The 13170-nt window shown below is 43.1% G+C and overlaps 3 protein-coding genes across 3 annotated transcripts; all 3 read left to right on the forward strand.

Annotated features, from left to right (window-relative positions):
- The first annotated feature begins 684 nt into the window (after positions 1-684).
- LOC136775023 (uncharacterized) lies at positions 685-2964 on the forward strand. The gene is made up of 4 exons (XM_066729500.1): positions 685-1397; positions 1749-2472; positions 2593-2778; positions 2851-2964. Exons 1-4 carry the CDS (start codon positions 685-687, stop codon positions 2962-2964), a joined length of 1737 nt encoding a protein of 578 aa, XP_066585597.1.
- Positions 2965-10919: 7955 nt separating this feature from the next.
- On the forward strand, positions 10920-11495 carry LOC136775024 (uncharacterized). The gene is made up of 2 exons (XM_066729501.1): positions 10920-10943; positions 11055-11495. Exons 1-2 carry the CDS (start codon positions 10920-10922, stop codon positions 11493-11495), a joined length of 465 nt encoding a protein of 154 aa, XP_066585598.1.
- A 60-nt stretch (positions 11496-11555) lies between these two features.
- On the forward strand, positions 11556-12472 carry LOC136775025 (cilia- and flagella-associated protein 251-like). The gene is made up of 2 exons (XM_066729502.1): positions 11556-12308; positions 12404-12472. The coding sequence occupies exons 1-2, from the start codon at positions 11556-11558 to the stop codon at positions 12470-12472; spliced, it is 822 nt and encodes a 273-aa protein (XP_066585599.1).
- Positions 12473-13170: the final 698 nt, after the last annotated feature.

Consider the following 13170-nt stretch of genomic DNA (forward strand, 5'->3'; position numbering starts at 1 on the left):
TCTACTGGCGTCTCGCTTAATGATACGCTATTCATTGGACCCAAACTCCAACAGGACATCACGCGGATCCTGATGAATTGGCGTTCCTTTCGTTATGTAGGCGTGACAGACATTGTTAAGATGTTCCGACAGATTCTTGTGCGTTTTGAGGACCGCAAGTATCAGAACATTTTATGGAAGACTGATTCCGGTGCGCTTCAGGCTTTCGAACTCAACACGGTGACCTACGGTACGGGACCGGCACCGTTCTTATCCTCGCGAGTTTTGCGCGAATTAGCTTACACGGACGGAGCTAACTTCCCTCTCGCACAGTATGTGTTGTTAAATTCTACTTATGTAGACGACATACTTTTTGGGGCCCATGACTTAAAGCAACTTAGTTCGGTCAGGGAACAACTCATCGCTCTACTGGCGAAAGGGGGCTTCTCCTTAAGCAAATGGGCATTCAATCAACCGGGGTCTTCCCTGCTTGAACCTACCGAGCTGCACTCTTTCTTTGAGGATCCTGCTGGATCAAGTAAAGTCTTGGGCATATATTGGGATCACGGGGATGATAGCTTCCGCTTCCGTGCTTCTCCTTCTCACATTGGTGTACTAACCAAACGCATCCTCTTATCAGAGAATGCCAAGATCTTCGATCCATTGGGATGAATCTCTCCAATTGTCATCACCTTAAAGCAGTTAATGCAATCCACCTGGTTGCTTAAACTCTCTTGGGATGAAGAAATTCCCGAGCCTATTCAGTCAAAATGGCTCAAGTGCTATGAGCAGCTCCGAGACTTACAGACTTTACGGATCCCATGGTGGACTGGACAATCACTTACTACTGGAAAACGCGAATTAATTGGATTTTGCGACGCCTCAGAGCTTGCGTACGGCGCGGTCGTTTATGAACGCCTCACTGATGAGGACGGTCAACTCTCGGTACATTTAGTAATGTCCAAAACAAAGGTCGCTCCGATCAAGACCACTTCAATCCCTCGTCTGGAGTTGGTCGCCGCTGCCCTTCTTGTCAAATTATTGGTTCACGTCAAGGGAAGCTTGGTCGGGAGTTGTGATGCGATTCGTTGCTATTCAGATTCGCAGGTCGCTTTAGCTTGGATAGCAAAGCAACCCGTACATTGGAAGACGTTTGTGGCCAATCGCGTTTCATATATCCAAACACAATTATCGGAAGCCAGCTGGCATTATGTACACACTAAATCGAATCCTGCAGACTTGTGTTCAAGAGGAACCAGTGCTCAACAGTTATCAGAGGACTCACTTTGGTGGCATGGGCCTGCTTTCCTCCGTGAGCACACCATAAATCCAGTTCAGATCTTTGAAACCGCGGAAGAAAGTCGGAAGGTAGCGTTAACCGCTCAACTGGACACAACGGAGTGTTGGTTTTTTGATAAGTTTTCGTCTTGGTCTAAACTGGTCCGAGTTATGGCCTATGTTCTTCGATTTGTCCAGCGGACCAGGAAAACCGGCCAATGGGAGGACTCCCTCCTGTCTGCATCGGAAATTCGCAGTTCGATTGAAGCCTTGGTAAAGGTTGTTCAACGAACACACTTCGCGAGCGAAATCTCAGCCTTGAATCATGGGTTACGTATACCGTCGCGGTCAAAGCTTCTTTCCTTACATCCGGTCATTGATTCACAAGGAATCCTAAGAATGGGGGGGCGGCTTCGGAACGCCGAAATTTCTGAACAAATGAAACACCCCATTATTCTTCCGGATTGCCACTTAACTGCCATACTCATTAGACAAACCCACCTAGAGACACTTCACGGGGGACTCCAATTAACCTTGTCCACGTTGCGGCAAAGGTTTTGGGTCGTGAATGCGCGAAATCTAGTAAAATCATGTGTTCATAAATGCATCACGTGTGTTCGCGAACGCGCTAAACTCGGTAGCCAACTTATGGGTTCACTTCCAGCCGCTCGGGTTTCTCGCAGTTTCACTTTCGAACACACCGGAGTAGACTATGCCGGGCCCTTTTCGGTGAAATTACATCACGGTCGTAATGCAAAAGCCATAAAATGCTACGTGGGCGTGTTCGTATGTCTATCTACCCGTGCTGTTCACTTGGAACTCGTCTCGAGACTGGACACCGAGGCCTTCCTCGCCGCGCTGACTCGATTTATCTCTCGTCGTGGAAAACCCTCCGTCATGTATTCGGACAACGGCCTTAATTTTCAAGGAGCGGACGCTGAACTAAAACGCGCCTACCGATGCTCCTTAGAAGCTGCACGCGCTCAGAACACCGATTCCATCAGTAAAATCGAGTGGAAATTCCTTCCGGTCGCTACTCCCCACTGGGGCGGTCTTTGGGAAAGTGCCGTGAAAAGCATGAAGCACCACCTGAAGCGCTCCCTCGGAGTTTTCGTGCCTAATTTCGAGGAAATGGCCACACTATTGACCAAGATTGAGGCCTGTTTAAATTCACGACCTATATCGCGGTTACATGATGATCCAGAATCGTTGGACGTACTCACTCCGGGGCATTTTTTGTCAGGACGGGCGTTAAATTCCCCACCTGAATTATCCACCTTGGATTTACGCGAATCATCATTAAACCGTTGGCAAACCGTGAATCGAATCACCGAGACCTTTTGGAAGAAGTGGTCTTCCGAATACTTACACACTCTGCAACATAGGCCGAAATGGCAGAACTCTAACTCGGAATTCGGTAAAGGAGATTTGGTACTTGTCAAAGTACCTAACAATCCTCCCCGTATGTGGACCTTGGGGCGGATTCTCAAACTAGTTCCTGGGGTGGACGGAGTAGCTCGCGTAGCTGTCCTTAAAACCGCGAGAAAAGAGATTCGACGGAGTCTCTCGCAACTCTGTAAACTCCCCTCTTAGCCCTCACTTTGGGTCGTATCAGGGTCTAGCTTCACCCTACTTTCCGGCATCCTGGGACTCTTCAGGTTGTCATCTCTCCTTCTCAAGCCTCCTGGGACTCTTCAGGTTGCTTAACTTTCTTTTCCTGGTTTCCAGGGACTCTTCAGGTTACCACCTCCTCTCTCGGGCGTCCTGGGACTCTTCAGGTCGTCCTGTTTCCTGTTCCAAACCTTCAGGAACACTTTATGATCTCCGCCATGTCTTTTCTTCCAAAACTCCCACGATACTTACTGAGTCTTCGTACTCATCATTTGCCTTTTTTGGTGCAGCGAGATTGATCATGGCGGACTATCCGTGGGTCCACCTCTTGGGCGTAGGGTACGAGGACGAGGGGGACGATGTCCTCGAATTGCATGCCCCCCGGGAGGAAGCGGAATTTCGACGGCTGTTCGGCCACGTTCTCCCGGCGGGGCAAAAAGAGAAGTCACCACCACCACCGCCACGGAAACCACCATCGAACCCGCGACGTCGGAGGCCCGTGGTTGCCGCCCAGAAGCGCATTGCATCGACGAACTGGGCTGGGAAAGTCTTAGACGATCCCAGCGCCAGGGAAATCGAGCGCAATGCGCAAAAAATTATTGTAAGAGCCTTCGGGCAGACAATAGAGGTGCCGCTCTATTCGGCCCTTAAACTTCGGCGGTGGAAGGCCTGGGCCCCGCAGGGCAAAATCACCCTGCGGTGGTCGCCGGCCTTAGAGCTTCACTCGGCCAAGCTCCATATGAAGCCATGTAAATAGTCGTCTCGTCCCTATCTGTTTTATATCGTTTATTTTATTTTTTTTTTTAATTAATTTGGTTTAAACTGATTACACTCTTTCTTCCTTGTCTTGACGCTATCGCGTCAACGGGGGGAGTTTGTTCGAGATTGGGAGGAGCAGAAAATGTTGCGAAGTAGATTCCGCATTTCTCTGTTATATCTCCCATCTCTATTGCGCTCACAATAGACGGCTAGACCGACAGCGTCTAGCCGCTCTATCTGTCTCTCTCTCCGCGGCGCGCTTGCGCTTCTTCTGGCCCTGGCGCGTCGCGGCCGCGAAGCGACATTACTTGCGCGCTTGGCCACTAGGTGGCCAGCGCCCGCGGCAGCTCTCTCGCTGGCAAGATTAGTGTCGCGTAATTATATAGATGGGTCCTTGATAAGGACCCATCGCACCTCAGCCTTGCTCGACCGCTGCTACCCGCAGCAACAGCAGCACCTTTTTTGAGCCTTTCGGCACCACCGCCTCCACGGCATTTTTGACGCCTCCACCAGGCCAGCCAACGAGCGCCTCCACCGGCGAACTCTACGGGTCGACTACTTTGGTAAGTATCACCCACCACCCACTGCCAACCAAGAGGGGACTACCCCTCTGTGGCATTTCCTCCCTCCTAAGGGAAATTTCTCCGAGGACTGCCCGGGAGAAGTCCACCCTCTCCTTCCCCTCCACACTGCCTCCGAGGACTACCTCGGACCCAGTGTTCCGACCCTCAAATCCAGGGCTCTCGACGAGTCGGGTAGTGGGAGGGGTAGATTCACCCTAGGGGTTGGGGTGGCTCGGAGCCACCATAGCTCTGGGAGAAGGGGGCTGAGGGATAAGGGGACTTCCCCTTCCCTAAATCCACCTCTCCTACTTCGCTTCCTCCCGTGGCTGGGGATTTTACTAGGGAATACCATAGGAAAAATTGTCCAGTCAGGGAGTTTCTAAGTCCGCGTTCCTTTCTGGGGAATTCGAGTCTCTACGGTTATTGGGAATCTTCGTATATCGAAATTCCCTAGAATCTTACGACGACAAATTCCCTAGAAAGTCGATCCTCTTAGTCTAAGCGGTTCTCTTTGTAAATATTGTAAAATTTTGTATAATTTTTATTTATTTTGAATAAAGACTCTTTTATCTCGTACATTTGTCTTCGAACTTTTATTCTCAGATATAACCTTCCCTTCTGACCACAGAGCTGGAACCTACTTGGGCACTGTCTCGCACATATATCGAATAGAGAATGGAAGTAGGTGTATCTACACATCCCATTGTTTCGTCCGAGATGCATACTGACATTGATATACATTGTTTATTCAGAAGTCTTTTATTCCTTTATATATTGATCATATACAGATCTCATAAAGTAGACATTTTGCAGTGAACATATACCATAATGATTCATACACTTGGGTAACGGTGGTTCGAAATTTTTACTCCATCCAAGACTAAATTTACCCCACTCACACTCCTTCGCATTGTATACAGGGTGTATCACCGAAGGCGCACCAGCCTCGAAATAACCGTAAGAGGACGGATAGCGCGTGGTGGGGGTCGACGCATAACATTGGACGGAGTTAGATAAAGCGCGAGTAATAGATGGAGAAAGGCAGGGCTATACGCTCCTATACGCTTTGCCTATGCCTTCCCCCCTCCCCCATCAACGCGACACCAATAGTCACAGTCTCTCTCTCTCTTCTCTCTCCCCGCCGTTTCCATTTCTTTATTTTCATTTACCCAGGAGGCGTTTTCGTCCTTCTCTTCTATCAAGTCAATTCTTGCGGATTACTAAAAACATTAATTTTTAGCATAAAATTGAAAAGCGTTAGCTATCTTTTCCACACCACCTTGAGGTAGATAGCTAGGCGCGTTTTTTTTAAAGTCGTTTCCCCCGGAGGCCTAATCCACTGGATAGAGCTAGCCAATAAATTCTCAAAATATCCCCCTCTTTGTTGAGAACAGAGGTTAGCTCTTCGACATCTTAATCCATTCGACTACTTTTTGTGGGGACACATAAAGCGTCTAATGGAAAATCGGCGTGAGGGTAGAATGATGGAGGTTCGTGAAGAAATCATTGCGGCCTTCAGAACAATCACGCCGGACATGGTGAGACGAGCAACACGGGACATAATTCGAAGAGCTAACCTTTGTTCGCAGCAAAAGGGGGGATATTTTGAGAATTTGTAAGCTAACTTTACTTTGAGTTATCCAGTGGATTAGGCCTCCGGGGGAAACCACTTTAAAAAAAAACGCGCCTAGCTATCTACCTCAAGGCGGTGTGGAAAAGATAGCTAACGCTTTTCAATTTTATGCTAAAAATTAATGTGTTTAGTAATCCGCAAGAATTGACTTGATAGAAGAGAAGGACGAAAACGCCTCCTGGGTAATTGAAAATAAAGAAATGGAAACGGCGGGGAGAGAGAAGAGAGAGAGAGAGACTGTGACTATTGGTGTCGCGTTGATGGGGGAGGGGGGAAGGCATAGGCAAAGCGTATAGGAGCGTATAGCCCTGCCTTTCTCCATCTATTACTCGCGCTTTATCTAACTCCGTCCAATGTTATGCGTCGATCCCCACCACGCGCTATCCGTCCTCTTACGGTTATTTCGAGGCTGGTGCGCCTTCGGTGATACACCCTGTATATTTTCTAAGTTGCAAATTTTTCTCAACCAATCATATTTCTCCCGTCCTTTCACGAAAATCCAATCTTCATCGTATGATGTTACATACTTTCTTATTACATCTTTATGCTTGTAATAAGGTGAATGACCGTCGGTCCAATTGAATCCATGTCGATTAAAATAAAGCCAACTTTAAAAAGAAAAAAATCATATATACAACATTACATGTAAAAAAATAAAATAATACTTACTCATTCTGTTCTCTCTCGAGATCGCTCAACCAAGCTTCTTGAAATGGTGGTGAAAATACATTGTGATACACTTCATTATCACGCAACACCGCAAATTCTTTAACTATAAAACTTTTGTCGGTCAATACAAAACCTTGAAAATCATCGAATGTCGGTGTCATTATCGTCGTCGTCGTCGTCGTCGTCAATCGCTCGATGCAATAATGAACGATCTTTTTTTGTCGCATTTAAGAAAATTTTTTTCCCCCTCCAACAGGGGAACAAATAACGTATTAAAATTTAATGTTTTTTAAAGGAGGGGATAATTTCTAAGAAATTTTTTTTCCCCATTGTTACCTATAGTTTCTTCACAGTATAATACAATAGGAAAAAAAAATATCTTCTAGAGATTAAGAAAGAAAGGACTTCTTATCAAATGTAACTTTATATTTTAAAGAAACGATAAAATCTTTCTCTATACGGAGATATTTCTTCGAATGTTTCATTTCAGTTTTTTTCTTCATCGAGAATAGCACGAGCGCAATAATGCATAGAATAACTCACATAATGGATATAGAAGGTTTCTTAGTTTATAAAAAAGAACTTAAATATAAAGATATAGCTATAATTGATTTAAAAAGTAACCAAATTTCTTACGCATCTTTTCGTTTGCGTGACAGTATGAAAAATCTTAGTGAGAAAGACAAAAAAACTGTGTGGTATTTGCTCAATATGGTGCATGGTATAAAATATAGTGATACGGGATTCGAGAAATACGAGCAGGAGGGTGTGGAAGATTTTATTAGAGGTTGCCTAACGTGCGAGAATCCCGTAGTAGCCTACAAGGGAGGGAACATTGAAAAAAATCTATTGAATAGGATGAATGTGGATAATATTAATTTAGAAGTGTATAGTTGCCCTAAGTTTAAGGATTTAATTAAATTATATGATTTTGAATAAACTCCGTGCAATTTACACGTTCGAGAGAAGAACTTGGACAATGAACGTATCCACTGTCCTTACGAGGAGGTGTCAGTTTTTGCCAAGTGGATAAAAGCAAATATGTGATTCTTTGAAAACTATTTAGAGAAATAAATAGGAGAACACAAGTCCTCAATTCTTCATTCAATCTTATACCGTTGTCGGTGTTGCACACAGGAAAAAAAAATGAGCTGCGAAAAGTGTAAATTAATCATGATTCAAGAGGATATTGTTCCTCTTTCACCCACTCTTCCCAGAGAATTGACAGAGGAATACGTCAATCGAATTAACGATTTTTTCAATCGTTACTTCGAAGAGTATGAACGGAAACTGCATCATTATTTGCATAAAAACAGTAAGTATTTATTTTTTACATTTTTTCATAATTATTGTTTGTTTCTTTGTTTTTTTAAATAAAGTGAAGAAAGACGAAGAGAAACAGGCTGAGGAAAAAGATATTGAGTCAAAGGAGACGAAGAAGGAAGAGGAGAAAAAAGTAGAGGAGGAAGAATGTAAGTATTTATTTTATCTTTTTTACCTTTTCATAATTATTACCTGTTTGTATTTTTAAAATAAAGTGAAGAAAGACGAAGAGAAAGAGACTAGGGAAGATATTGAGTCAAAGCAAATGAAGAAGGAAGAGGAGAAAAAAGTAGTGGAGAAGGAGGAGGAAAAAGATATTGCGTCAAAGCAGACTAAGAAAGAAGAAGAGGAACCACCACATTTCTTTTTCTTTTACTATTAAATTATTTTATCCAACAAATTGAAAAAATATCATTGTAAATTAACCTCTACTATTTCTTTTATCAAATAAATTGAAAAATATTATTGTAAATATACCTTTTACTAATTCATCTGGAGTTAACGGAAAGAAACCTAATATGTATTGAGAAATGGATATAAACTTCTCTCCGCATTGATAATGAGATGTAAACTTCATCCGAAGTAGAGAGAGAAAGCTAATATGTATTGATAAAGATATGTAAACTTCATCTGGAATACGTAGAGGAGAGCACTCTTCACTTCAGTCTTCAGTGAGACATCATGAGCTCCACACGACCAGTAAGTTTACTAGAGAAGAAACTTACATTAAAAGACTTAGAAAAAAAATATTGCAAACCAGTGGCAACAGTAAGGCCATTTCGGCATAATGAAGAGCAGCATCAGCAGCTTCAGCAGCATCAGCAGCAGGCAGTGCTAAAAGGGTATCGCTTGATACTTGAACAGCAGCAGCCACTGCGGCGACCACATTCGCTGCCCGTAGCCCTGCAGATGCTGCCCGCAGCGGTGCAACCTGCAGCGGACCAACCTGCAGCGGAGCAACCTGCAGGGGAGCAACCTGCAGTCTCGCGTAGGCAGCAATTGTTATTACGGTTACGTAATATGCAGCCTATGTGAGCTTGTGGGTTGTATGACAGACATTCACCACCACCAAATCGGTAAGAGTTAATAAAAGTCAAAGACTAATAAAAAATATAAAAAATGGCTTAATAGCGAAGGAATCTCGCATTCACTTTTTCTCTTGCAGCGATTTATTAAATCGTAGTACTACTTTTGTTCGACATAGAGTGCTTTTAATGTAGCATAGAAGCTACTTAAATAATTTTTTTTTTTTTTTTAATTATAGATGCTGTTACTGTTTATATTGGGATTCGACAGGACGCACATTTCTTGGTTCATTTATATATTTTTATAAGTAAATTTGTATTTCAATAAAGAGGGTTTTTTATGCCGAAAGGCTTTTTCCCTTACATTGGTGTTTCTTCAATTACCTCTCCACCAATCCACTTTACCCCGTAATATAAGTATTGCAAATAAAAAAGAAAAAAAAATTCAAATCATAACATAAAAACCTTGAAGATTTCCAATCAACCGACATCGGACGATGCTTCGACTGAAATATTCCAGGGGGATCTACAGCTTGAAAACTGTTCTGAATGTTTTCAAGTGTTTTTCACATACGTCCCAACCACTTTTCTGTAGTTAAGGTCACGTAGGCTCCGCTCTTATTACAGAGCGGATGGTAAGTATCTGCGACGATGGATATACAAATGAATATGACGATCGTCAAAGATACTGTAACATAAATAAGGGGGAGCGATCACTGCATCGCTCTGTACGAATGTTCTTTCTCTCTTTCTCTTTCCAGTACGAGTCCATTACGCATACATTGTTGCAGAGCGCGATAATGTATTAAGTAACGCGTCTTATCGTTTAAAGTAACCAACTGCTTCTCTTGGCTCGCGCATGGCGGTTTCTCTTTCTCTCCTTCTCTCTCTCTAAGGCGTCCACTGCTTAACGTAAGAGGGGGGAGGCCACTTGTGTACCCATGTGACGTCTCCCCTCTTACATGAAATTCCTATAGTGGATCTGTGAATGGGTACGCTCATTCTAGTTTGTGCACTTCGACCGAAAAAGTCTCAAAGATAATTATTATTTAAAAAAAAAAAATGTACGACGAAATCTACGCACACCTCTACGACTTCATGTGGTATTTAAAAAGGATAAATCCAGATAGAAAGCTGTTGGATGACATCAGAGACCGTAAGTTACAACCAATTAAATAATATTTTTTTGTTTTTCACGTGAAGCAAAAATGTCAATCAGCCCCCTATTACACAATATAAAATTACTTTTTCCTTATATATTATTAATGAACGTTTTAACCAATAGTAATTTTATTGTGTAATAGGGGGCTGATTGACATTTTTGCTTCACGTGAAAATAATACATAAAATAATATATTTATTTTTTTAATCATTCGCATGCAGTTTTACGCGAAAAAATTATCGAGAAGGTGCACATGCAATACATGCGGGAGGGCATTAAAACGAGGAATGCTGAATGGGAAGAAGAGATTGTGAGGAAAGTAAATTTCCAAGAAGATTTCGACTTTTTCGGCATCCGTTGGATGCAGGAAGGGGTTTGGGGGTCACCCAACCTCCAACACGAAGACCCTGATGATGAGGAAGAGTGGCCCCCAATTAGGAGCGAGAAATATATTATTAATTTTTTTAATATTTAATTATTATATTCAATTATAACTTTTTTTATGTGTGTTATTATGTGTATATTATTAAAAATATATTTATAAATTTTAATTAAAAACTCTAATTATCGTTCATTTCACAACCCCAAAATTCTATTTCTCCTTCTCTTTCTCTTTATCTTTCTCTCTTTCTCTCTTTCTCTGCGTCCACTGCTTAACGTAAGAGGGGGGAGGCCACTTGTGTACCCTACGAGTTTAACGTCGGGGAAGGAGGCCGCGATAATGGAGGGGGAAGGTCACGTGTGTACCCTACGAGTTTAACGTCGGGGGGGGGGGGGGGGGAAGCGATAATGCGCACAACTGCAGAGGGGGCAATTCCCTTCTTCCCCTACCCCCGCGGGACCCCGACCCCCTCGCCACCCGGTCATAGAACCCTCTTAGCTACACTACTGAAGGGTTAGGAAATGCAATAGAGGAAATGTATGGCGAAACGGCATGTAGAGTAAGTAAGAGAAATGAAATTGGAGAAAAATTCTGGACAGGAAGGGGAGTAAAGCAAGGATGTCCATTAAGTGCAAAATTGTTTATTTTATAAATGGATGGATTGGAAAAGAGGTTAGAGGAAAGGGCGAAAGGTGGAATACAAGTGGGAGCGAGGAAAATGTACTCATTGACGTATGCAGATGATATAGTAGTGGTAGCGAAGAAGATGGAAGGGATGAGGCTGATGATGAAGGAAGTAGAGGGATATCTGGATGAGATGGGAATGGAATTGAACGTAGAAAAGACGAAATTAGTGAGGTTTGGTAAAAGAATAAGGGGGGAGGTGAGATGCAAGTGGAAGGGAGGTTGGATAGAAGAAGCGAGAGTAGTAACGTACCTGGGATATAAGTTTGGAAGAAATGGAAGACAAGATGAGCATATTGCGGAAAGGGTAAAGAAAGCGGGAGGAATAATGAAGGAGGTATGGGGAATAGGAAAGAGGATATACAAGGACGACTATGGAAGAAGAATGTGTTTATACGAAAAGTTGGTATGGCCGGTCGTAGGATAAGGGGCGGAGATTTGGGGATGGGAAGAGAGAGCAAGGGTGGCGGCAGGAAGTGAGAGGTACATGAAGTGGGTGTTGGGATTGGAATGGGTAACGCCGGGATACATGGTAAGGGAGGAATTGAAGAAAGGAAAAATGGCGATGAGAGCGGCGAAAAAAGCATGGGATTTTGAGGAAAGGCTAAGATATGGAAAAGGAAATGAATGGGCAAGAGAGAGTTTAAAGGAAATAGAGAGTAGGGAGGGAAGAGGCATAAAATTATCGAGGTGGGAGGAAGGGAGAAGAAGATTCATGGAAGAGAGAGGGAGGAGGAGAGGTGGAGAGAGATGGGAAAGAAAGGAGGGGAGGGAAGAGATTTGGAAAGGGATCGAGAGGGAAGAAAGTGATAGGGAGAAGGAGGAGAGGGATAACAGGATAAGGATATCCAAGTATAACAGGTGGTATAAAGTGGTAAGGGAAGAGGAAGTGCCAGAGTATCTGAAGGGAGGGAGAAAAGAAGGGGAATGGGTAAAGATTGCGAGGTTTAGATTGGGAAACGAGATGAGAGAGGGACAGTATTGGAGGAAGGAGGAAGAAAGGAAGTGCAGGATATGTGAGTGGGAAACAGAGGGATGGGAACATGTGATGGAAAGATGTGGGAATATGGAAGATGAAAGGGGGATAGAGGAGAGGGTGAGGGATGTTTTGAGAGGTGATGGAAGTGGATTAGTATGGATGAGGGAATTGGAAGGAAGAAGGAATAGAAAAGAGACCCGGAAGCGGAAGTCGGAAGGAAGGATGAGTGAGGATGGATGGAAGAATGAGAAGGATGGATGTGTAAGTCTCTCTCTCTCAGGAGTGAATATAGACGATAAGTAATTTAAGGATAGTTATAAGGTTAAACTAAGAATAGTTGTAATGAAATGTAAAAGAGAAGTGGAAAGGAGGAATGTAAAGGAAAGGAGAATGGAAAAAGAGGCGAACCCCGAAAGGGCGTCTAGAAAATAAAAAAAAAAAAACATTACTTATTTTCATTGCGAGCTTTTTATTCCCGAACAGCTATTCGACGCACGCAATGTAAACATACACGAGTGACCGATAGGAAGCAATTAATCAAAACAAAGAGTTTTTATGACTACCTAGATCTATGCAGTATTTAAAGAATTACATATACTTATTTCTATATATATGTAATAATTATACATAATATGGAAAAACTCTTCTCTCTGTGCAAGGAAGAGCTAATCTAAACCGTGTGAGAGAGAGAGACCGCTGCTTAGTGCGCGGGAAAAGGACAGCGTGATAAACACGCAGTGTTTATTACCTGAAGCAAAAATTAAAGGCCATTGAACTCAGACATCATAGGCAAAGTCGAACAACTTATCTCTGAAATAGATCGAAGAATTAAGAGCCTTCATTTCATTAAAGTGATTTCGCGAGTAATAGAGGGTAAATCATCTTTTAATTTATCAATTGCTCCGAAGATACAGCAACTCCTACACTGCACTCACTCCTCGAACGATGTTTCTGCTCTTCCTTCCTCTCCTACCAATCACCTTCGGACACACCTTGTATGGAAGAATCCTAACATTTTTGGGGCTATTTTTTTTTTTAAGTGGAAAATGCTTTATGCATACCCTGAGAATTTATAGGGTTATGTGGGACTCCATTCGGCTATTCCGAATGTTTACCCACTAAA

The sequence above is a fragment of the Prorops nasuta genome, unplaced genomic scaffold, assembly GCF_024137725.1.
Source record: "Prorops nasuta isolate Cenicafe-Biocafe unplaced genomic scaffold, Cenicafe_Pnas_1.2 PNAS00007, whole genome shotgun sequence".
NCBI classification, from domain to species: Eukaryota; Metazoa; Arthropoda; class Insecta; order Hymenoptera; family Bethylidae; genus Prorops; species Prorops nasuta.